The sequence below is a fragment of the Argiope bruennichi genome, chromosome 9, assembly GCF_947563725.1.
Source record: "Argiope bruennichi chromosome 9, qqArgBrue1.1, whole genome shotgun sequence".
Classification (NCBI taxonomy): domain Eukaryota; kingdom Metazoa; phylum Arthropoda; class Arachnida; order Araneae; family Araneidae; genus Argiope; species Argiope bruennichi.
The window spans coordinates 129,834,346-129,859,970 of NC_079159.1; the positions used below are offsets into that span (position 1 = coordinate 129,834,346).

Below are 25,625 nucleotides of genomic sequence, written 5' to 3' on the forward strand. Positions count from 1 at the left end.
TCGTCAAAATCTCGAGTTCGTCTTGTCGATTACAATGGTTTTTCTACACGAGAAAACAAAAATATCTCAGTTCTGTTAAATAAAAAAAATGGTGTTGAATTCAGAGCTTTGCATTTATATATCTGAAACGCTTCAATATGCATAGACATTGTAGCAGTTGAAAATGTTCTATTTCGCACATAATCGATTCAATATTTTATTGGGACTTCTCAAGGGTGATCGACTTCAAATTCATATTATTCATGAAATATTCATCCCATAACAGAATAGGTGTTTCCATGTCGATGTCAGTACATGTGTTTTTCATGTAATGAAATGGATTGAAGGGACCAATGGAAACAGTCCGTGCTTATTCGCTGACAGCATCCAATATCATTAAAACCACTAGAAGTTAAATTGTTCGCGTTCTTAAATCGTACAGACAAAGTGGTTTATTCGAGAACCACAGTGACCATCGGTTTCTTATAATGGCATGCCAATCACAAAAAGATTTTTTTTTCACAATAGATGGTTAAACTACACGAATGTCCTGGTTCTTATTACAGATGTCCAACATCAATCTTTAAATTAATTCGATTAAATGTTCAGAAAATCTGATCACTAGATCTAAAACAATATGAATAAATAAAAACATCCAAGTTTTCTGAAAATCTAGAAGATTAAAAATGTCTGAAAATCTAACATACATTCAAATCGATTTTTTTTCTTTGTATGCTAAAAGAAATTATCCACGTTACAGAAATTAAAAAGCTAGGTATTAAATATTTTTTAAATAATATTCATTATAGTTCAGAATAATATTCGGAAATGAATTTTGTTAAACTGGGATTTCTGGAATTCTGCACTTATGGAGAATTTGCTTAAGCTTACTGCAACAGAAACAGTAGAACTTTTGAATTATATTTAAACTAAGGCAATTTTTCGTACCCTAAATCTTATCGTAGACCAATTACTCTAGTGCATCCTATTCAACTAATCATGAATAACAAAACAACATACCCTTAAATAGGATTTGAGACTATCATATAACAAACATACCGATCAATTCAAGGGACTAGCGCCTGGTGATAAACTTCTGTTATGTCCCATCAGTTGGTATCTCATTCATTTAGAAGGAGGCGTCAAAAAATGAAATAGACAACCGATAATCCAGAGCAGGTTCAACATCCTCTCTCACGGTCACCCTGGCACGCGTCTAGGACGTCTGATGAAATAAATCAATTAATAGCCTTGGCGGACAGTAACACTCGCCAAACGCCCACTCTCACAGGAAACAGCCGATCAAACATCAGTGGGAGAAGTTCCACTGAATAAACTTACTCCATTTTGGATTCTTTGAAGTTCCTTCTTTATTTCGATTACAAAAGAAAGAAGTAAAGCAAAAGCAAAATTCTTAAATCTGCAACCACAGACATTAATGTAATTTCTGAGTCATATAGCGATAAGGATATAGGTCACTGTATGCACGCATCAAATATAGGTACAAGAGTAATGATTAGTCTTTGCTTTGGCTTGGTTTGCTTTAAAGTGGCCCATGGCTGACTAGTGATTCTAGATGTTGTTTCATTTTCTTACCATAATATCTTCCTGTATTGCCAGTTTGTCAGATGAAAAAGTGATGATTGTTGGAGACTATAAAAATCTATTCCCTGATTGTAGGTGACTATTCATGTAAATAAATACGAGGCCATTCCAGAAAACAAAATATGACACTAAAGTAGTTAAAAACATCAGCAGGGAATGAATTTCTGACCACTTGCAGAAATACAGACTGAAACAGAAGAGGAGTGCGCATTTCACTTTATCCAAGTTCTTGTCATCAGTTTTGGCTGCCTCCTGACTGGCTTGATTCTCCAGTGGCTCACGTGACCATGTCACAACTGACAAAACCGATCGTGGTTTTGCTTTATGCGCTAAACTGTTGAAGCTGATATACTTTCAAGGATAGATCCCAGAGGTATCCAGACATTGAAAAGGAAAACAGATCATAATGTGTTGTATTAAACTTAGTTAACATTACTTTAAACGTGGTCGTTTGTTTGTTTGCTTCCTTTTCAAATGCCTAAAAGTAGTTAATCAAAGGAACTTAAATGCTACTAAAACTTATTTCAAGATTAGAGATCAAAATCATGTACTGGTGCACTATTTTGGAAAGCGCGGTCAAATTGAATTTTGAATATTTATATGAGCAATAAGAACCAGTGAAATTCGAACTCGCTATAACAGACACAACATTGATATCGAGCAAATTTTAATGCACGAGCATGAATAATTTAAAATTATTTTGAAACATATAAAAAATTATACAAAATCTGAAACCCAGAAATGTATATTTTTTTTTCTTGCACGTCGATGAACGCAATGATTTTTCTTTAACATTCAGCTGCTTGAAAAATGGAAACGTCGCAGGTTCGAAAGTGCATTTTTATATTATTTACCGAACTCAAGCTTGTAAAATTGCTCTGATGTGTAAAACGAGTCCATTTCAAATCGTTGAGCAACATACTAATTAAAATATTACAGTTCATTTCGGAGAAGTGCAACAATAGGATATTTCCTACAATGTTTTGAGAAAACTGAACCATGAAAATAAAATGGCGATTCGATGCTTTTTCTCGATTGCAAAATTGCATTTAGTTGACGAAAAGCATTTGCTGCGGATAAAGCCTCCGATGACATTAGGCTGCAGTTCTCGGCATCCAAGTGCTTTCTTAATCATTTTTTTTTGTTTTTTTTTTCCCTAGTGAAAGCAATCCATAAGAGGCCGCATATATTTAAAACTCGTCTTAATATAAGCAAGAATCATTGTGGTTAAGTATGTTCCACATATCCTCCAAAACAACGTTTCAGAGTTCATACAATTTTACTTCATACTTATTACGTAAGGCAAAAGAAGAAGAACAAAGTTCAAAAATTAATCACAAATTAACCAACATTTTGCCATTCTTACACTCTCAGCTACTCTACACTATTATTTCTCTTCACTTTACTTCATCTTTTGACAATGCTCTCATTGGTTTGAAAACAGTGATTTAGCAATGCTTAAAAAAAGTTTAAATGAAGGAAACTTTATATTCCTCCAACACTTCAGTAGCAATGTAATAAATACCGATCGCTTATGAAACAAATTAACTACCAGCGATTTTTAAAAATCGTTTGATTCAATTGATATTCTAATTTTGCTACAAAAACGTTTAACACTATGAGAGCAATTTGAATGTATTAAAATATTTGACAGAAAAGTAGCTTTTACGTTAAAAATATTATATCTGAAAGGATTTTAATCCCAAGTAAAACTGGATATATCAGCTCAGTAAGTAATAGAATGAAAACCAATGTCATTTCCCAGTGAATGTTAAAGCCAGACTTAAAAACTTAAAAGTAGGTTTTATGCAACAAATAGCCATATATATATATTATTTCGAAAAAAGAATGTTGTTGGTCTGAGTTAAAATACTATGTAAACGAAGCAGTGCTTGCTCTGAAGATCCAAGAAAGAAGAAAAAGTTGAATTTGAAATCGAGTACAAAATAATAACAGTAAAAGAGAAAAACAAGCAAGGGTTGGAGCAATGATGGAGCTGCTGTTGACAAGCAAAGGGGAAAGAAGGTCAAGAACAATATCTCTCGTAATCACGGGAGGTTGACCGCTTCTCAGGCGGACCACACACATGGCCCGACACTCTCGCGGAATCTTAAAAACTTCCCGCCAACGACGACGGCCGCTGGCTTCTGTGGGAACGCGGACGAGTCACGTCCGTTCGGACCGCACCAGCGCGACAGCAGAGACGTCATGAACCCGAAGAAGATGGGGTTTAGTTTTTATTTAAAAAAAAAATAAGGAAAAGAAATCTCTAACAACTGCGTAAGGTAGACGACGAAACAGACAACGTCATTTCATAATGAGGTTGTATGCATTTCCGTGATGCTGACCTGCCCAGCATTCGAGGGAAGCCCATCGTGGAGGGTGCAGGAAAGAACAGAGAGAAATTGTAGTTTTCATTCTTTCTTTTATCAATGTTAACTATTTTGAATGCTCGTTTCTTATTAAAAAAAATATATAAAGCCACATTCTAAAAAAATACATATTTTTTATCACTACTGTAATAACCATGTGTGTGAAAACACCATAAGATGAAAGGTGGTTATTATAAATAAAATAAATCACTCAGTCCAATTTCAAGTACTATATAATAACAGCAGAGAATCCCCAAATTTTTCATAAAAAATAAAATCATTTTTTTTAATAGTTAAACAGTAACCTGTTTTCAGATGTAATAATATAATTAATAAAACATCGCAATTTCTGGGCAAGAAAATTGTGATTGCAGCATTTTGTGATACCTGACAGTCGTGAAACAAAAACATTCGTTTATGGCAGTGAATTGCAGTGCGTAGAAAAAAAAAAGTTTTTTTTACAAGTAACTAAAAGAATTTGAAGACAATTTTTTAAACAACATGTAAATGCAGATAAACAGCAGAACATTTAAGAACTAGGTGAATCAAAAGAAGAACAGTAAAGGAAACGGCCTCCTGATTTTCCTAAAGATAAAAAATTGGATTCTGAGAGCTTGATAGTAAATCATTTAGATTTAACACTCGCTTTTTGTAGCGTGGGAACAAAGGCACTGTAACAGGAATGTTTGGACGTAAAGCAATAAATCACGAGGACATTTGACTCACACACAAAAGAAGGAAAGCACATAGGAAAGATCACATTTCAGAAAACCAGCTAATGTTAAGAATTTATTCCATCTAATGAAGTAAATGAATCGGAATTTACAATATAACTATAATGATTATATGACTAAGTCATTATGCTGAAACTTTTTCCATTCACTTAATGCTCAAGTGATTGAGGACAATACAGCTCGTACTCTGCAGGCGGAGAAAGAGTGTGGCGACAAAGAACAACGCATGAGAAACTCTTGAGAACAGCCCCATTGGCAATTAAAAAAATCGAATGACTTCCAACAGTAACTTGCAACTTCAATCGACATGCAGTCAGAAAAATTCTGCAGCACGTCAGACATTAAAATATATGTATCTTACATTAAAATGAATGCTTGTCGCAATGAAACACCTGTATCAGAATAACTGCAAAAGTGTGTGTAAATTTCCACGCGGACCTTAATGTGTGTAAAATTTCTCCCTTATTTAACACGAGCCATTGAGCCCTTGGCACAATGTATTCGATTCGTGGATAAGGAAAAAAGCAAAAATACTTTTACAACTTAAAAATTATTTTTTAATTTTCAACTCGAATTTTTAAAACTCTCAATCACAATTAATTAATAAACTATAGAATTCGAACATTTTTAGTCCCAAATGTGTGCATACATAATGGGCCGTTATAAAAACATAGCGTCTCACGATTCCAATTGGCAGATGATCAGTATCTCGAGAGGGCGACCTAAAATCAGAAATCCTTTGATTTAATACTTGATGTAGACATAGACGCATGTAGATATTTTAATATCAGATGCTACAAAAGCCAACAATTATAGATTCATATAATGCGCAGGTAAATAATTTTCACGCAGTAAAATGCAACGTGGGCAATGAGCAATATTAGCGCACACATAAATAAATATATATTTAGAAAATAATTTTAATTGTTTTCATTTATTTATTTTTGTGAAAATATTTTTAAATGGATGCAAATTTTTACTATCTGTAATCCTATCTGCTCTATTTCAAGAACGTAGATTTTCAAATTTTAATTAAGCATTGAAACCGTAATACTTAGAATTTTGAGTCTGAAGATGTGGTAATAATGATCAGAAGGGGACAGGGAAGGGGAATGCCTGAATTCAACAAATAACAAAATTAAAAAGAGTTAAAAAAAACCTGTGGTTAGAAAATGCAAAATTAAAAGAGTAAATCCGTTGAAGCATTTCAAAAAGTATGAATTTGAAGCCGGTGCGAGAAAACAAACAACAATGTAATAAAAAGACTAATAGACTTATCAAGTAAAATAAAATTTTATTCGGTGGTAAACAAACTAAAAAAAATAGCGAAAATTGCAACAATTTTAAAAGACAGTATTTAAGGGTGAATTATTACATACACATATAAAAAATTTGCTTTTGTTCTAAATATAAAAGTAAAAAGGAAAATGTTGTGAAGAAGGTAACATTAGCAAAAGCAAACTTCAACATTACCAAATATAACGAAACAGTGAAATAGGTTTAATATTTCGACAAAAAAAAAATATGAAACTGTTTTAAATTCGGTTCAAAGTAGCTTTAAAATGTTGATTAAAAATTGAAGAAACATTGTATGAAAATGAAATTGAGATCACTGATAGGATAATATTTTGATTTTAACCTACAGCAAAAATAATATTCATCTGATGACAGTTTTTGAAATTATGGCGGGAAACGTAAAATCGTTTTACTCCCGTGTCATTTCCAACAGAAAGATTTTACTAGTAAATCTCCTACATCGTAAGGGCTATTGTTCTGAATTTCGATATGTTCTGTCTAGGAATTTGGAATCGTATAAGGTTGAAAGAATTGGTAATTCAATTTCATTTATATTGATTGGTGGCTGCAGCCCCCACAACTCCACCTGAATTTGTTCTCAGTGCGTGTAAGAAAAGGTGAAATACATCCAAGTAGTACAGTTATTGTATTCATTCCATAAGAGGTTTCAACCTCTATCCTAATAAATCAAGAACCAGGATAAAAATCATATTTAGCTTCAGCATTTAGCGCACATGTGTAAACAATTTTCCTTTAGTCCCCTTCCAGGCTTGGCTACAGGAGGCGCGTGGAGTTTCTAGATCCATTCACGGTTTTTAAAAATTTTGCTTGACAAATAACGCATGATGTGGAAATCCAAATAGCAATAAAACAGCACTGCACTTTACTTTTAATACACCATATTTCACATATTATCTATATTCAACGAAGCAATTAAGGGGAACTCGGGCCCGATTTTTACGTCTTAGTTTCTACAGGACTATGTCAACATTGTTAACATTTCTTTTAAATAGTTCTTTTGTATAAATTCTGATCAAATCGGGTGGCAGTTTCCATATCTTTGGGACTTTAAACATTTAACCACTTACGCTGGACACACGTGCCGCACACATCGAAATGCTTTTGCCACAAAATCGCTAATGAGATGGTGAACATGTCGGCAGGCAATTATCATAAAAGTAATATATATATATATATATATATATATATATATGTGTGTGTGTGTGTGTGTGTGTGTGTGTGTTTGCGGCCCTTTAACTGAGATTGTTTGCCGGAGCACAGTTTACAGGATCACAGTCTTAGGTAAAAAATTAATTCTTTTCGAAGATATAAATCTTTTTCCAGTTTCTACAAGGCATGCATCGGATACTTTGTGTGGTCTCACTGCGAGTTGCAGTGCATTATTTAGACAAGTGTATCTGTGAATCTTTTGACAGCGCAAGTGATTAAGAGAAAGCATTAAAAAAAATCCTAAATAATTTTAACTTAACGAAAGGATCCGAAACAGAATTTTTCTTATCTATATCATATGTTACGGCAGTTTTTTTTTTTTAATTTTATTTTTGAGATATAAGGTTTCATACATTTCCAAAGGGAAACTTATTAACCAGAATGAGGAATATAATATCGAGCCAGATCGAATTGTGGAGGGGGATCAGATTTCATTAGACTATGCCAACAGTAGTTCGGAAGAACTGAAGCATTATTGTTTTTATTTACATACTAGCCTCATTTGGCGACCAGCCGGTTCGCCAATTTTAATGCTCGTTAAAATTTTAATAATTAAATATCTTATGTAACTTAATAGCTTCTTCATTAAAATATTTTAAAGCTTCAAATTTTAATAGTCATATAATTCACTCATAATATTATAAAGGCCTTCAGCCATGATGTAATATGTATCTCTCTAATTTTCTGTTAGCTCTCGTACAATTTATGCTTTAAATTAAAGTAAAAATGATTAATCTGCAATTAAGAACATTTTTTACTGAAACGAAGAATTTTTTTATATTAGTACTCAAAAAAGAGTTGCTGAGTATTTAAACTTCATGGGAACTAAAGAATATTGTTCTTAATTTATGCAATATCTCAAGAAGTTTTCAACAAAGTTTTCTCAGATTCATCATGAACAGATCGATTAATTACAATGTTTAGTTTTAAATGCATCAAAAAATAAGAAAATAAACAGAATCGTTTGAAATAATCGGTCGAAAACATGTTAAGCCTTCAAAACCAAGTCCGTATCCGTTGAAAATAGAATTGTCAACAATTAGAACACAATGCGCATGATGAATTTTCAACGCCAATTATTGTAACGCAAAGGCGTGAATTTTCTACGCCAGTTGAGGTAACACTACGCAGATTAGAAGTTTTTAATTTCTTTATTCTGCTTTATTTTAATTCAAAAGTACTTCAGAATGAACTGAAAGATCCATTAATTAACAATGTTCAATTTTCAATGCATCAAACACTAAGAAAATAAACAGAATCGTTTGAAATAATCGGCTAAGTCTAACCTCGTTAGCGTGGGGGGAAAAACTGAATCCTTACTCATTTGGCGGTGGAGAAATGAAAATATTTTTTGATGGGAAAGTTAGTTTTAATTAATAATTAAAATTCTAACTAAAAATTTTTAAAAAGAGACCCCAAGTGCACATTTCCGACCTCCCTCGTATGCATGTGCCAAATTTGGTAGCTGTAGGTCGAACGGTCTGGCCTGTAGAGCGCCAACACACACACACACATTCAGCTTTATTATAAGTTATATATGTAAAGCCAAGAATAGCTCGAAACCGATGACATCTCTCCAAACTCATAACAAATGAATCTGATTGAAAGTGGCTGACAGAAAACTTTCGGAATTGAATAATCCCAAAGACACCATTAACTCCGTCTATGGCTGTTTCTTACATTTGATATTTGCTGTCGTCAGTGAAACGTCTCGTAAGCAAATTTCGACCTTCGACCTCCACTAAGAACTGCTAGATCGGTCTGTAATAATCCTCATCATTCGACAACAGGATGTTAATTCAATAATTCATACAGAACTAAAATTTAAGTTCTTTTTAATTCATTACTTCAATCAACATTTTGACAGTTTGTACGTTTCAGTAGTTTAAACATATTGATGCATGAAGCTTGATGAAATATAACAGATGTCTGAACTATATTCCACATAGAGAGATTGGAACCATTCATCAAGTCCTAAAAGAAAGGACATGAAAAAGGACAAAAGGAAGGGCCTTTCCGGACAAAACTGGAATCTAAATAAGCACTAGAGAGAGAAGAAAACATGGGGTGACAGAACATGAGCATTTCTAATTGAATGCCACACCTGTTCACAAAATAGTCAATCTCAGGTCAGAGATAATTACGCTGAACTGCCTAGGCAACTCCGAAACCTTATCTAAGAACCTTAAAAAGTTTTTACAAACCAAAAAATAACTCGTTTCGAACTAAGAACAAATATTAAACATCATCAAAAAGAAAGCAATAATAAATTTTTTTTTAAAAAAAACTTAAAATACTTTTAATACGAAATATTTTATCCTTCCTTCCCAAACACAACTTTTTGGACGAAGGTTTCTTTTTCTGCTAAGGTGAAGGGTGCATAAAAAAAATTTCTAACATAATTAGAAATTTTATGCCAATTTTTTTATACCTTGCCCGGACAGGTGCCAATTTTGAGAGGAAAAATATTTTAAATTTATACAAGTTGTATCATTTACATTGATATTAAGCAATTTTTCGTAAATGTCAGAAATCCTAGGATTGAAAAATATTCAACATTTAAATATGCATGGGCGAATGCAGGGCGGTCCTCATTTTTACTGACGGAAAATGATTGAAGCTTAACGGCAAGCAGAAATATGGGACAAAACGAAAAGAACAATGAGCAGACAGTTGTGAGAAGAGGGGAATTAAATATAACGGAATGAAGCTCCAATAAGGGTAAATGAAACGCCGATTTATGTCCTCGTAGGTTTGATTCTTCATTATTATTGGTGCAAAGGCTATGCTTTCATTGAGCTGCACAAATACGTCACTGGAGAATTTGAGGGAAAACATACTTGATTTACTTCAAAATCAGGAAAAAGGAATAATGGCGGAGTTTAGAAAGTTGAAAATTCAAAATTATTCGATTCTCTTTGTATTTTCTACATTTTGCATATTCGTTACCTACTTAAAATAGCTTTTATAATTAAAAAAACCATTCCAAAAAATTTTGTTTTTCGATCATTTCGGTTTTTAGCTAAAAGTGTTAGGTAAAGCATCTTTGTAGATATTCTAAATGAAAAATCTAAACTGCATTGTGAAACTTGAAAATGTAAGTGAGCGTTGAGCTCGGGAAAGAAAAAAAAAGGGTGGGGAAAAAGAAGGAAGAGGGACTTTTACGGATTTTTACGAAGAAGGAAATAAAGGACTGTTTAATGGATCTAACTGAAACTAATATTCACATTAACCTCTTAAATTTTAGATTAGACACTCATTTGCAACATTTAGAATTCTTTAGAGTACGAGCTAAATTTTAGGAAAGGTCTTTAAAATCTTACTCATTTAAAGTACTCCCTTATTATTCATACTATTTGAACAAATGAATAAAATAATGGCCCGAAGTTCCTTAAATTAAATAGCCGTTCTCGAATAGAAGAACATATTAATAAGCTATTAACAATAAAAGGCTATTCGAGTAAAAGAAAAAAAAAGGTTTAAGGGTTCAAGTAACAGGATACTAAGAAATCTAATTACCAGAATATCAAGTATCGCTTTTAGGCACATTTGAGGAACAGATAAAAGTTTCTTTTAATTTAAAGGATTTTCTTTCTTTATTATTTTGTTTTTCTTTTTTGGAGGTAAAATGACGAAACATCCTCAACCATTATCCAAATAGGACGCAGTATTAGTTCATTCCCCCCCCCCCCCGACTCATGCCAGTTTTTAAATTTTGCAAGTAACATCCGCTTTTAGGAATCAAGCTCAAAACGGCATAAAATTTCCTATTTATTTAAGTATTATATGGAGATGTTTTGATAACACACCACTATTAATAATTAATAGCATATTACGATAAATATTGTATAGAATCGACTACAATGAATCACTTAAGCTGTTGTTGTTGGGGCTTATCCCACCTGGTCGACAGCAACATCAAACCAGGTCCATGGGCCCTTAACGCCAGTATTTAAGCTAACTACTATCACTCGGGAATTTCCAAAGGCCTGAATGGCGTTGTATTTATCACCTTAAATATTGTATTTATTTCTTCCACAATACTTTGATTCAGTTTGGTATGGAGAATGGCCGTGACAGCTCAAAGTCGAAATGATAACAACCGGTGCAAAACATTTCACTAACAGAAGAAATGGAAGTACTTGATCATTTCGAAACCATTTGAGAGATTTTTTTTTTTAATTATGAAGACGGTACTGTTTTATTTCATACAAAAGCTAAAAATGGTACTTTTCCGCTAATCAAAAAATAATGCCAAGAACATTTCATATTTAGAAACAACTCGACGAAACATTAAAAATAATAAAAATGAACCTTTGAAGCAGTCGAGAACTATCTGATGTGACAAACAAGGTTTTACTAGCATCTGATGCACACATTCGAACGCTCTATTTATTTCACATCCGTTTCTGTTCCGGCAACGGCGGCGTCGTGACAAAGTGGTCATGAGCACCTCCACATCATCATTTGGAATAGTACATTATAATTTGTAAGTTTAGGGAAATAAATTGAAACGAGTTTAGACGAGCTCATAAAGCTTTCATGTCATGAAATTTGGTATAATATTTAAGTTAATATTTTTATGACATAATTATTTAAAAAATAATATATGATTATTTATGGAGGAATAGCGAATTTTAATGGAATGGCGTTGCAAGTGTCTTTTACTGTGGGGACTTATTTTGGATTAGATTTGGGTGTGTGGGGCGTCAGCTCAGGTGTCGTCCTCGTCATCTGACCACGGTTGAACATTAAGAGGTTGGTCCCAAAATAGCCCTAGTTTTGCTTTAAATGGGACGCTAATATAACTAAATTAAACTAACCTAGGGGGCGGGTGGGTCGAAAATTTAGATTGGGTTTAAATCTGGCAATTTTTTTCTTTCTTTTTTTTGTAAATAGGAGGCACGCGCAATTATTTAGATTGACTTTTATTTTCCAGTCGATGAGCCAGCACTGTAAAAGGGTCATGTATTGCTGCAATTGTATAGTGACTGTTTGTGGGTCCCTATGCTGTATAAGAAAAACGATATCAGCTGCAAAAATTGCTAAGTGACAATTCCTAACTCTCGGTAAATCCTTAACAGAAATTTTCAAAAGAGTTGAAACTTCCTTGCGCACAAATTGGGGAAAGAACTGTTGAATAGCACCCTGAAATTACGAGAAGACAGGGGCGGGCGTAAAATTTTAACAAACTGCGTCGAACATCCAAGTCGCAGGTACTTGAATAGGAGCCCTATTTTATCTTAAGACTTTTAGCATTTCTATTTCCTGAAATCTTCTTTTTCATAATATTACTTCCCCATTTCGTTTCCTATCAGCGATGCTTCTCACATAATCACAATGAACGCAAGTGATCTGGTTCATTATGCTGAGTGCTTTTTGCTGCTGCAAGATTCCAGAATGAAATGGGTGAACTGCATCACCATTGTGTAGATAAAATTCAGAGATTTTTAAAAAAAATATATCATCACGCATATAAACAACAAGTACAGGATAACAAGAGTGACATAAAAAAATACAATGATGAGCGAAAATAAAAGCAGAAAATTTGGATATGATATTTCGTACTCTTACACATCATTTAAACTAGCAGCACCTGCACAGCGTTGCCCATGGCATGACATCCAAGAGGAAAAATGAGCTTTAAACTTAAGTCGATCCCCCACCCGATATGACATGGGCATATCACGCAACATGAAGCAAGCATAAAAATATATTTAAAAATCATCAAAAGTAACTACAAAACCATTTTTTATAGCACACATTCAGAAATATTTGGACTGTTAAAAAGGTAAAAATAGGATATATTCATAGAAAAAACAATTCATAAGTGCAAAGCATACATGCTGCTGTTTACGCATGCGCGAATCGTAGTAAGAAAATAATTAAAATTGCCATCATAAATCTCCTTTTTTTTATTTTGATATGAATTTATGTACTTAAAAACTTCCCTAATCAATGGCCTACAAAAAGGTACAAATATCTCCAATATCAGTTCATTTTATAGGGCAACATGAATTTTCAATCGCTGTTTAAAATCAGACGTAAAAAAAGAAATGTATCATCGCATATGCATATCACAGCTCTTGCTATTTGCGCATGCGCAGTTTGAGGTTTTCGCACATGCGCGGATAAGTGCAAAGCATAGATACTGCTGCTTTACGCATGTGCGAATCGTAGTAAGAAAATAATTAAAATTGCAATTATAAAACTCCTTTTCTATATATATATATATATATATATATATATATATATATATATATATATATATATATATATATATATATATATACTAGAAACTTCCCCAATGAAGGTCCCACAAAATGGCACAAATATCTCCAATATCAGTTCAGTATTTCTCGAGTTTTTCTGTTTCAAACATACAGGCGCTTCCAGGAGACTTCATTTTATATTATGTATAGATTAAATTTCTGAAATCCGCGTATCCAACAACGGGAGGGCACGAGGTTGAAAATTCAGTTCGGGATGAGATTTAGTACAAAAGTAGTATACATTGAGAATGTTCACTCACGAAAATGTTAAGGCGTGTTGCCGAGGGGCGAGTAGTGCAGTGGCCGAGACACTGGCGTAGTAAACTGGAGCCCCGAGTTCGATGCTGAGTTGCCATTTTTTTTAAATATATTCTTTTATTTCAAATTAATTTAACAATTTACAAACAGTTTTAATGAATCTGTTTTTCAATTTTTTTTTCCCCGAAGACAAATATTTATTCTCCTAGTTCTTGAAATACAATTTAATTTCTAAAAGAAATATAATTATAAGCATGAATGCATTTTTTAAAAGTAATTTCAATTAATATGATAATTTTTATATAGGATCTTCTCTTAATGCCAAAGTTATAACTTATTTTTTTAAGAAAAATAGTTACGTTCATGTATATTGTGTTTGAATTATAACTATAATTTAATTTTTAAGTGTTAAAATAATTATAAACATAATTTTAACTACAAAAATATTAACAAATAACTGTTTTTATCTTAAAATCCTTTACATTTTTGGATTTTAATAAAGATAGATTATTTATAATAACTCAATGAAGCAGTATTTATATCTGGGAATGAAAGAGAGCAGCTGAAATAAATAAAATTATATCCACAAGCATTCGAAATGTGAATGATCGAAAAGAAAAAGTAGAAAGCAGGTGTTAAGTTATGGAATGCATAGGCAGATGGCTCAAAATTTTTAATAACATACGATATGCTTTGTGCGCTGCCTGATTTTCTGAAGAAAAACGAACATTTTTTGAAGGTAAATGAAATTTGTTTTTTTATCGATACTTTGAAAGTTTCTCCTACGGATAATCATTTTTTATGTATTTTGCAAAATATTGAAATCTTAATATATATAAATTACGTGTCACGTTGTTTGTCCGCGATGGACTCCTAAACTACTTAACCGATTTTAATCAAATTTGCACACCGTGTGCAGTTTGATCTAACTTAAAAGATAGGATAGCCCTTTTTTTGAATTTTTAATTAGAATTTTAATTATTAATTAAAAACTAACTTTCCCGCCAAAAAAATCTTCAAATCGCCAAATGGGTACGGCATCAATTTTTTTTTCCCAACAGTCATGAGACTAGGCTTAAGATTTTTCGGCTGATTATTTGAAACGATTCTATTTATTTTCTTAATGTTTGATGCATTTAAAATTAAACATTGTTAATGAATCGATCTTTCAGATTCATTCTTAAGTACTTTTGAATTAAAATAAAACAGAATAAAGGAAATTAAAAATTTCTAATCTGCATAGCGTTACCCCAACTGGCGTAGAAAAAATCACGCATTTGCGTTCCGCAACTGGCGTTGAAAATTCACGCATGCGCATTGTATTATGATTGTTTACATTTCAACGGAAGCGGACTCGATTTAAATTATTTTTAGGTTCGTTGCATGTTTTTGTAATTAAATTGTATTTAAGTTAGTTATATATTTTTTGTATACGCTTATAGTTTTAAGTACATCGTTTTTTAAGTAGTTTTTTTTCACCTGTTTTCAACCGATTATTTTAAACGATTCGTTTTATTTTCTTAATGTTTGATGGATTTAAAATTAAACATTGTTAATGAATCGTTCTGGTCACGATGAATCTGAGAATATTTTGTTGACAAATTCTTGAAATATTACATAAATTAGGAAAGATATTCTTTAGTGCCCATAAAGTTTAAACGCTCAGTGACTCTTTTCAGTAATCATATTACAAAAAAATACTTTGTTTCAGTAAAAAATATTATTATATTAATTGCAGATTAATCCTTTCCACTTTAATATATAGTATAAATTCTACGGGAACTAACAGAAAATTAGAGAGATACATATTACGTTGTGACTGAAGGCGTTTATAATATTATGAGTGAATTATATATCCAAATTTGAAGTTTTAAAATATTTTGATGAAGAAGTTATTAAAGTAGGAATTGCATAAAATATTTAATTATTAAAATTTTAACGAACATTAAGATGGGCGAACCGGCTGGTCGCCAAAGGCGGCTAGTATATCTATATGTTTGAAATGTTTTTATACTTACCATTCTGTCTCTTGTATGTAATAAGAAAATAAATGAAATATTAGTATGATGTCAGTTATTTAATTAACATTTATCATCATTTAAGTTATATACGTAATTATTTTTATTGCTTAAAAATAAAATTATAATTCAAGTATTATGAGAATGAATATTTATTTTTGAGGAAATTTATTTTAAAAACATTCGTTTTTGATTGATAAAAGAGTTACATATTAATTAAAACTGTCTGTAATCTTATTTCAATATTTTTTAAAAAGAAGAACGCGTTCATATCTTTTTTTTTTTTTAATTTCAGGTATTAAGAGAAAATACATTTATTTTCCCATATAAAAATTATTATCATATTAATTGAAATTATCTTTGAAATGTTGATTTAAGTAATTCTGAATATTTTTAAAAAAATGCATACTTATAATACAAAATAATATAATATAAAATCATACTTATAATTATATTTCTTTTAAAAATCAAATTACATTTCAAGAATTAGAAGAATAAATATTTGTTTTCGGGGAAAAAATGAAAAACAGATTCATTAAAACTGCTTGTAAATTTTTAAATTCATTTGAAATAAAAAATATACTTAAAAAAAAATGAGAGCCCAACTCTCCAGTTTACTACGCCAGTGTCTTGGCCACTACACTACTCGCTCCTCGACAACAGCGACACCTCATTAGTATGTAAGCTATGCAGTAAGTTTGAGGACCATTTTCTTGAAATTGACTGGCCATTGCGCTTTAATGTTCTAAATGTTTTCTAGATTTTAAAATTTCTCCTAATTTTTTTTTCCATTCTAAATGTATACTACCATTATACAAAATCTCATCCCGAACTGAATTTTCAAACGCGTGTCCTCCCTTTGTAAACCTGATTTGAATTATATTATCATTTGATCGTCAAACGTTCTGTCAGGACGATCATTAATAAATAAGTGCAAGACATAAACGTTTGAAAAAGCAAAAAATGAAAATGTTGGCTCTCTAAAAAAACTCTTAACGTTAGCCACCTTTTTACCAGCTCATTGAACTAACAAAAGAATTAACATGTACTTTCCAATGTATCACATTACAGAGCATCAAATGCCGATGTTACGTTAAAGTTTGATATAAAAAAACTTCGGCATTTGATTTTTTTCAAATCATTTATTATTTCTTCTCTCAACTTCTGGTACCAACTCTCACTCTGCATGCAATTCATTATAAAATCCAATTCAGGGTCTCTACTTGAGTACAAAACGAGCTGGATGAAATTCATCATCTGGATTATAACAAATCTGCAGATTTCAATCCAACGCAAACTCGATTCCCTTCGTAATGCGACGAGAGTAACCTCAGACCCGGAATACATACCGCGGGAGGACATTCACGATTCCTTGTAGGTATAACATGAATTTGGAAGAAAAATAGAGATAGTTCATAATAGGAGAATTATTGTACCATCCTAAGAACATGTTTAGCACTTTTGGAAACCTTCATTGCTTAGAAGCAATAGGTTGAAAATTAATTTTCACTCCTGACTTTAACTACCTTTTCATTTATGCATACGAAGTCCCTTTCTTGTATATGAAGTACAGAGAAAGAATCCTAAAAAACTCGAGATTTTGAGGAATCTCCCTGAGAACTTTTGGCATTGTGTCTCTCTGTCCATTCGTCTGTGATACAGAGAACTCAGCTAGAAATATGAAATATGTCGGTTCTTTGAGTCGAATGTGGAATCTATCGGATTTTGAGTAAAATCCTTTCTGAGGATGTCTGTCTGCCCTGCTGTTTGAATAAAAGTGAACAAGATAACTATAAAATGAAGAAATCTAGATAGGAAAGATTTGGTACACATATTTCACATCCCTATAGTAAACACCTATAAAATTTGGGACAAATCCCACAAAGTCTGTCTGTATGCATCTCTGTCGGTCTCTATTTTCAGAAATATGAAAACGCGATCTCTCAAAAACGCAATGACTTAAATAAAAAAAAATTGGGTGCGGGACTTTGGACTATAAATGTGTATTTGTGTTGGTTTCAAAAACACATTGACAACACCCATCTGATTTTCGGGTACTATTAGCTGCATATCAGAAATGTATCGCCAGAAAACTCGCCAAGATAGATTCAGTAAAAATGCTCAATTCAAGCCAAAGATCCATATTCCGTTTCCAATATCATGCAAGGTATTTCTGGGATAATATCTTTAATCGAGAGTATGCAAGAAAGTTTCGGGAAGACCATTACAGATGGGGGGGATTCCCCCTTATGTCTTCAGACAAAGAGTATGTACTTTCACCGGCCGAAATATATTACGTAGCATGGTAATGTTTTTCGGCCGTGTCATGCGTAAATTGTACATTGAAAAAAAAAAATCTATAGATAGGAGGAAAAAATTTTAGGATCCAGTGCTATCATATTTGACATCCAATTACAATTATATTGAAACCTCGATGACCCGAGTTCGCAGCAACCGTACCAACATGGACAATCGATAACTAAACAGAAAGAGGTTAATAAAAACTAAATTTTAAATAATAACATCTATTCTTCCAACAAAGTCTACCAGTTTTTTTTTTTTTTTTCAATGAACAATTATGATTTTTGAAAAAAAAAAATCATTTCACTGAACATTCATTCTAAAGCAGAATTTTCACTATTTTTTTTTTTTAATCCTGGAAAGCTTTCAAGTCTCCGTTCTTTCTATCAAATGATAGAGGAATCATTCTGCATAGAATGTAGAAGAAGCTGTGCACGTTTCGGACTCGAGATAGCTAGAATTCATAAAATATATAATCGAAGAAACAGTGCCGTTTGAATCTGTCTGCAATGACAATAAAACAAACCAAACTGTCGAGTGCGATGCCCCACACCTTTGTAGTCCACAGAGCCTTATCGAGCGGAATGATAAGAGCATTGTCTCAGCAAAGAAAGCAGAGAATAGAATGGCTTTTATCGGTTTATTTTTTCCCAGATTAAATATCGCGCCTTATAAAAAAAATGAAATAAAATGTGAATGTGTATGAAACTACTCTCAGGACGACCTTCTCGTTTCTCAAAATCTTGCGAAAACTCCGACGAGGAAGTCGACGGGAATGAAATAAGATTTCCCGAGACCTTCACCTTGCGCTCTCCGTTACACGACCAAAAGAAACGACACTTTCTCTCCGCAGCAAAGGCATGTTTTTCTCGCACTTCAAACGAACGCAGCCAATTCGTGATAGTGATAGTGACAAGGTTCATTTCCTTTTACGAAACTAACTATTCTTTGTTTAAGAAGTATATACAAGCTCATGTGATGCATGGAATTGGGTGCACTAAGCAGCACGTGGATTGCAGGTGTACAATCGCTCCCTACTTGGTAATCCCAATGACCCATCGAGGAAGAATTATTATATCCATTTCCAAAACTGTTCTTTCAATTCAAGACAATAATCGCATTGCGCAGTCTACTTTAAGCACCTATTGGTGGTCCTAACTTGTTCAATTTTTGAACAACAACGATAAAAAAAAAACCTTGTCTCATCTTTGCATTATTTAAATAAAATGTTTAGACCAATGCGTTTTCATCAAAGCGTGAAATGTTTTATTGTTTTCTTTAAAATACGAAAGGGCTACAGTCTTTTGTTAAAACGTTTAATAGATGATATCTAAATGGAACTAACTGCAATCACGTTTCTCTAACTGCAATCACGTTGTGCTTTCTCTAAAAAAATTGAATCCATAAACCATGTTTACAACTTTGTAATAAAAATGGCCGATTCAAATATTAAACAGAATGAAGGTTACAATATTACTGCAACATCCAAATGAAGCCACTAAACTGTTAAACAAAAATGAATGAATTGAAAAAATAGAAAAAAGATTTGTAAATAAACATACATATTTAAAAAACGTTTAGTTCTATTTGCAAAGCGATTTGCCATTTCAGTATTCTGTTTCTGCACATAGCTAAAAGAATTCGTCACTTACATCAAACAGGTGTCCATTGTAGAAATTTTACAAGCGAACAGCAAGAAAATTCGGAGAAAACCAAAGCGAAAAGTTAGCCCACATGTTGCGACCTTGAAAATGATAACTCTCCATATCAGATAATGAAAAAAGAGTATTTCCGGTTTGAATGAATGAAGAATGAAAAAACGAAATCGGCTCATTCTTTTAAATCCGTCATGCTCGAATGTCCGGAAATCTGAAAACGTCCAGCAACTTCATCGCCTTTCGACTGAGCAGAATCTTTTTTCTTTTTTTTTATTCGAAACTTAATTTCATATGCAGCAAACTAATAAAATATCTTATTCAAAAGTAAAATTTCATATGCAACAAACTATTAAAATTTTCAACCAAATTTGAGTTTCAGAATTATTGCAAACTCATTACATTCACATTTGCTTTTCACTTTCTTGCGCAGAAATTCCGACTCAGAAGAAATTCAAACCCGAGACTTCCGAAAAATAATTTTGTTTGAAATAAAGCGATCACTAGAAAAGCTTACATTAGATGCAAGTGTAGATTTCTTTGAACGAAATCCGTTCAGAGAAACTTATCGGTCCAAGTGTCTGATAACTACAATGTATAAACAGCTGTAGAGATCAAATTTGGTAGCCAGGTTTAGTGTCTGTAGTACAGACGCATTTGGATTGAAATCCTCAAGCAGTTTGTCCACTTCACCATGCCTACGAACGCAATGATTTAAATAAATGAAAATAGACATGTGACTACAGTTATATGGTAAATTTTGGTCTCACTTGGTAGGATAAAAAGCGTCCAGAAATACTGTGTTTGATTTTCTGCTGCTTAGGTACTCACATCGCCAAACATCTCCCGTTAGATTCGGAAAAAACGCCATCGCAAAGACAACTTTCTGAGTTCTTTTTCGCCAATGGCATGCAGCTAATATACAAGTACCGGCTTTCTTGACGGACGCGCACATCTCTCCTATGTAAAAATAAAAATCTGGGTATTCGCGGCCTTGGTCCCCGGTCCATAGGATTAGGAATAACATAAAATATGTGAAGAAGTCGGGGCTGACCAACCCCGCTGAGTTAAAATATCATTAGAAATTATGATTGGTCAGTTGTCGAAAGTTTTATATAAACGCGCCTGGAGCGCTGCTAGAGACACTGCCATTGCACTATAAAATCACATCTATTTAATCAAATCTATTTTATCACACGTCATAATGTTTATAGATTGAAAACTGCTTGTCATGCGACCCACACGATCCAAAACACTTTCAAAACGCTCTTTGAGGCACACCTTTAGGCCTAGAGATACTAAAAATGTTTCCTTCTGGGATAGTAAGTGATTGTTACGAAAATATTTACAAAATTTTAATGACATTTTTATTTGAAAATCAGTGTTAAAATAGTAATATTTTTCTTCAAAAACTTGAGCCAATATCGCACTAAAATTGTTCTTACACCCCTTTAAAATTTTCAAAATATTTTTCATTGTTTCAGCAACCAGAGCATTATTTCAAATATAAACATATGCCTTGCGATGCTATTAAATGCACTTCTTTGTTTGCGCGTTATCGTCGATGTCGTTAATAACGAAGGCGAATAAAACGGAGGAAATCGCAGCAGAATCAACTCTCGTCTTATTCACATTAGCAATGACACCGACTCAGGAATATTGAATCGACATGATTATTATTTTAGGGAACATTAATAAATACATGTAATAATTAATGCTCAGATGGTACACACCAATGGCGACGCGCTCGTTTAATTTCGGAATCCATTTCGTATTTTGCAAAAGAATAGACAAAATTTAACCGTAAAGACAACAAACATGAGTCATTCGTGGACATGTGACTGTGAAATCAAGCGGATGGAAGGAAGCCATGGATAGGTTTCATAGAAATATTTTTCTAACTTTTAATGCATTATTTCATTTTCTAACATTTCATTAGCGCTTCCTACTGTAATGGAACACATACATAATAATGTGCTATGAAGTAGTTTCAAAACCGTCTTGAAAGAGTTTCGCCATCGTTTTATATCCATTCCATTTTGATTTCATTCATATTTTTTTGGAACCCATATTACCTAAAATGCATATAAGTAGAACAGAAAAAATGGTAAAAATGAATCTTTAAAAAAGTGCCTACTAAGCTAAAATTGAAATAAACAATACTTAAGTTTTGTACCAGTAAGATCACCCATTGAGAATGTGGCCAAATGTACATAAGCCAACTAAAAGCATTACAAATGGAGCAGAAAAATGGACATTAGGAAATCTAAACTGACAAAAAAATAGGATATAATAAAGAGAAAAATGAATGGAATCTCCTTTAGCTCAACAGTTAGAACACGTACACATCAAATGTCAGCATGTGAGATTTAGGTAATAATATAATTTCATGATAAATGGAAAACATACGCTTTAGCGAAAAAACTCTCAAAGACCTTTTTTCTGCTATTAAAAGATGTCGGATGTAATCATTGACAGAAATGAGTTTTTATCCTCTTTCAATCTCTTCTTCTGGACCTCAAAAAGGTGCCCTAATATTCCCCCAAAGTGTTCTAATGGAATGTTCCAATGCATTTTACGGTTCAACTGAAAATTTAGCTGATATTTAGAAGAATCTTCAAAATACTGTGCATAATTAGCTGCGTCAATCAAGTTCCAGTAACCCGGCAGTGTTTATCTTGCAACAGCACCCAGCTGAAAAGAAATGCTGCAGTGAGTGGCCGAGCTTTCCCGGCCATTGCTTCTGGTGTTAAATGGAATCAAACTATTCTAAGGTTACTCTGAAAATGGACTGCAATGAAGGGCAAGTGCCCTGAGATAGTTTCTCCTTCGGACGATTCAGTAATGAAGTGACAGCTGTCTCAGTAACGTCACCGCAGAGCAGACAAAAGTGCATTTTACTCAGTCTTCTGACGAAAGAATGAAATGGCAACAGAGTTATTGGCCCCTCAAAGAAGTGAAGTCAAGATTAAAATTTGAAAAGAAAGAAACATCCTATTTGGAACCCAGGCCAAAAGCGTCGTTATGACACATAATAAATGAACTGAAATATTCAAAATAATTACGCATTTGAACAACACGTGTAGGCAGTAGTGAACATTAAAAATAAAAGGAGATTTTACTGAAATCATACATTTTTTTAAAATTAAAGAGAGGACAAAAAAAAATTATTCCAAAATTATCAGTGAACTATAAATAGGGAAATACAAATATAACAAAAGAATATTATGTTAGATAAATTAAAGCATAAATTATATCATATTTCAGTAACATCCAAATACATAGAATGAATGACAGAAAACTTTTATATTTAACTGGTGACAATTTAGAATAATCATCTAATGAAACTGTATTCCTTTTGATTTTTGAGTGGAAACCCATCATTCCAGCAGACTTTTATTTAAAACAAACTTTTTACTTGGTACCAGTTGTACTCCATTCACTTGCATTCTGATTTGTCGATAACATGCATGCGGCAAATAAAACAAGTTTGTTTTAATTAATATACTAGGGCAATTTTCCAGCAAGACCACGAAATTTCCAAGTCCTCCTTCAATTCCTTGGTTGAAAATCCATTTATGCAAAACAGTTAATGTATTATGAGAGCATTTTGATTTATATTCATTATTGCTCTTCTTGCTTTTTATAAATCAGTGAAATACAGATCACACAGAAATAAAGAAAACGAAAAAGCAGAATATTCGGTCAGAAACTTTCTCCGACAATCGAAGCGATTCACACAAATGTCCGACTACGCGAGCAATTATGAGCAAAAGAACAGAAAGAAAGAAAAAAACTTACGTGTCTGCTTGGTCACCTTGCGCCTCGTTTCTTCCTCAACGAGGGGCGGCCGGACTTTCTTCCGCACCGCCGCCCCACCAGACACGATTAGGGCCCAAAGGACCACTACAGACAGCAGCACCCGACCGGGGCCCATCCTCGTACACAGAGCAACGCAGGTGCACACGGAAACACCGCGAAAGGATTAGTATTATATTTTTTAACAATCGACAAGGGTCTTTACGCAAAACCACGTGAATGGCAAAATCGAAACTACGCACGCACGCGAAGTGTTCCACTGGTGAAACTAGACAAGAGAGAAGAGTTGGTTGTGTGTAAGCTCCTTCGACTGCTAAGTTTGGTGTGAGTGCCGGAGAGGCATGACGTCATGCAATAAATGGGAGCTACCAGTGTTTCGCGAGGGAGGAAGGACGCTGCTTGGCGACAGTATCGCTCCCGTCTTTTGGCGAAAAGGGTGCCAACGTTTTATTGATTTCGTGATTGACATGCGTGGGAATGGGAGTTAGAGAAAAAGAGTTACTTAATATCAAAGCAGCTGTCTTTTTAAAATTCAAAAAGACATTTGTTTTGAGTTTGGTTTTTTTAATGTCTCAAGGATAGTCAGTCATTACTATTTTCTTAAGGTGCACGCACGAAGAACATTTTTAACATTAGAATTGTTCGTGGTAAGATAGAGACTTACAAAATCATTAAAAATTCAACAGCAAAAAAAAAAAAAATTAAAGGAAAGGAAAAGGAAGAAATTTGCAATTTGCGGAAATTTTCAATTATTTAAAACTATACGAGTAATACTGGCGTCACCATGTCCAGTTAAATTATTATCTTTAGTTAAACACTACTTCTTCACCAATTTTTCTACAAGAATATATATCTTGTATGATATTTAACATTGCATTGCTGCCTTTTAAGGAAAAATCAATATTTTCCTCATCACTTTGGAGAAATTTTTTCTGCTATCTTTATTTAAATTGCGTGATCTTACTGATTTTCAAGTGGAGGTAATGAAGCAGAGGGCAACCTGCACAAATGGATTCTTCCAAAATGGAAACAAAATTTTATTACCTTGTCCTACAAACTTAAACAGCAAATTTCGGCAACAAATAACTTTTAGATTTACTTTTTTTCTTTTCCCTCCATAGTCTTTTGGATAATCGGGAGCCTACTATATATAATTTTACTGAAAAATCATAAAAGAAATTTCCTGTCTCTTTATTCAAAAAGATCATTATTGAATATTTCTTTTTCACTCTTTCTTTTCAGTCAGAGTTCTTCAATGTAGCGTGGAAAAGATAGTGGCTCGATGGTATTGTTCTCATCATCTGACCAGCATGCAACTTCAAAAAGAATGTTAACATAATGTTAATCTGATATTGCAGCCCAGATTGCACAGGAGTTGCAGTTTTTATAAACTTCTTGCATCCTTGGAAACTCAATATGCTCTCAGAGGTCTGAAAAGCAATTCTCAAAATCCACGTTACAACAAAGGATCCCCCAAAAGTGTATGGAACCGTATCCGAATACTTCATGAATTCGTTACACGTGAAGAAACAAATTTATTCGTTTACTGAAAATGATTATAAAAGGTTGAATTCATTTAATTTCCGACTAAAGAGATTCGCGGCAAACGATCACCAATTTGCTAATGAGTGAAGGAATGCATCTTCTTATGCTCAAAACCAGGTAGCGTTTCTTTATTTTGTCAACAAACAAAGAAACAGATAAGAATTCTAAAAAAAAATGATGGAGAAATTATTAATTTAAATAAAAGAAGTTAATGTAAGAGAAAAAAAATGCGAATAGGAGCATTTTAATTTGTAATAAACATCTCAAAATGGGCGGGAGTGAGAACATTACAAAATTCCTCTGGACCAAAAAGGAGAGACTTTTTCCAAGACAGTCCAAATCTTGAAAAGGTTTTAAATGGTGCTTCTACTTTCAATTCTATTTCTTTCATTGAGAAACCTTGAATTTTGCCTTGTGAATTACAAAAGGGAAAGTATAGCATTCCACCCAGGGTATGAAAAGAAGGGAAAAGCAGATTCCTGTGAGTATCAATCCTTTCTTTAGGGAGGGAGTTAACTAAAGAAGGAACTAACACCTGTTG

At 33.1% G+C, this 25,625-nt stretch overlaps 1 protein-coding gene across 5 annotated transcripts in view; it reads right to left on the reverse strand.

The window, feature by feature from the left end:
- Positions 1-23,873, reverse strand: part of LOC129985332 (chordin-like) — a 203,516-nt gene extending 179,643 nt beyond the window's left edge. For 2 of the 5 annotated variants that reach the window (XM_056095319.1, XM_056095317.1), the window contains exon 1: positions 23,522-23,873. In XM_056095319.1, coding sequence (XP_055951294.1) covers positions 23,522-23,657 — 136 coding nt within the window. In that variant the 5' untranslated portion in view covers positions 23,658-23,873. Of the gene's footprint in view, positions 1-1,038; positions 1,058-23,521 lie in introns of those variants that run through there. The other 3 variants (XM_056095318.1, XM_056095316.1, XM_056095320.1) reach the window with 2 other exon arrangements.
- Between the last annotated feature and the right edge of the window lie 1,752 nt (positions 23,874-25,625).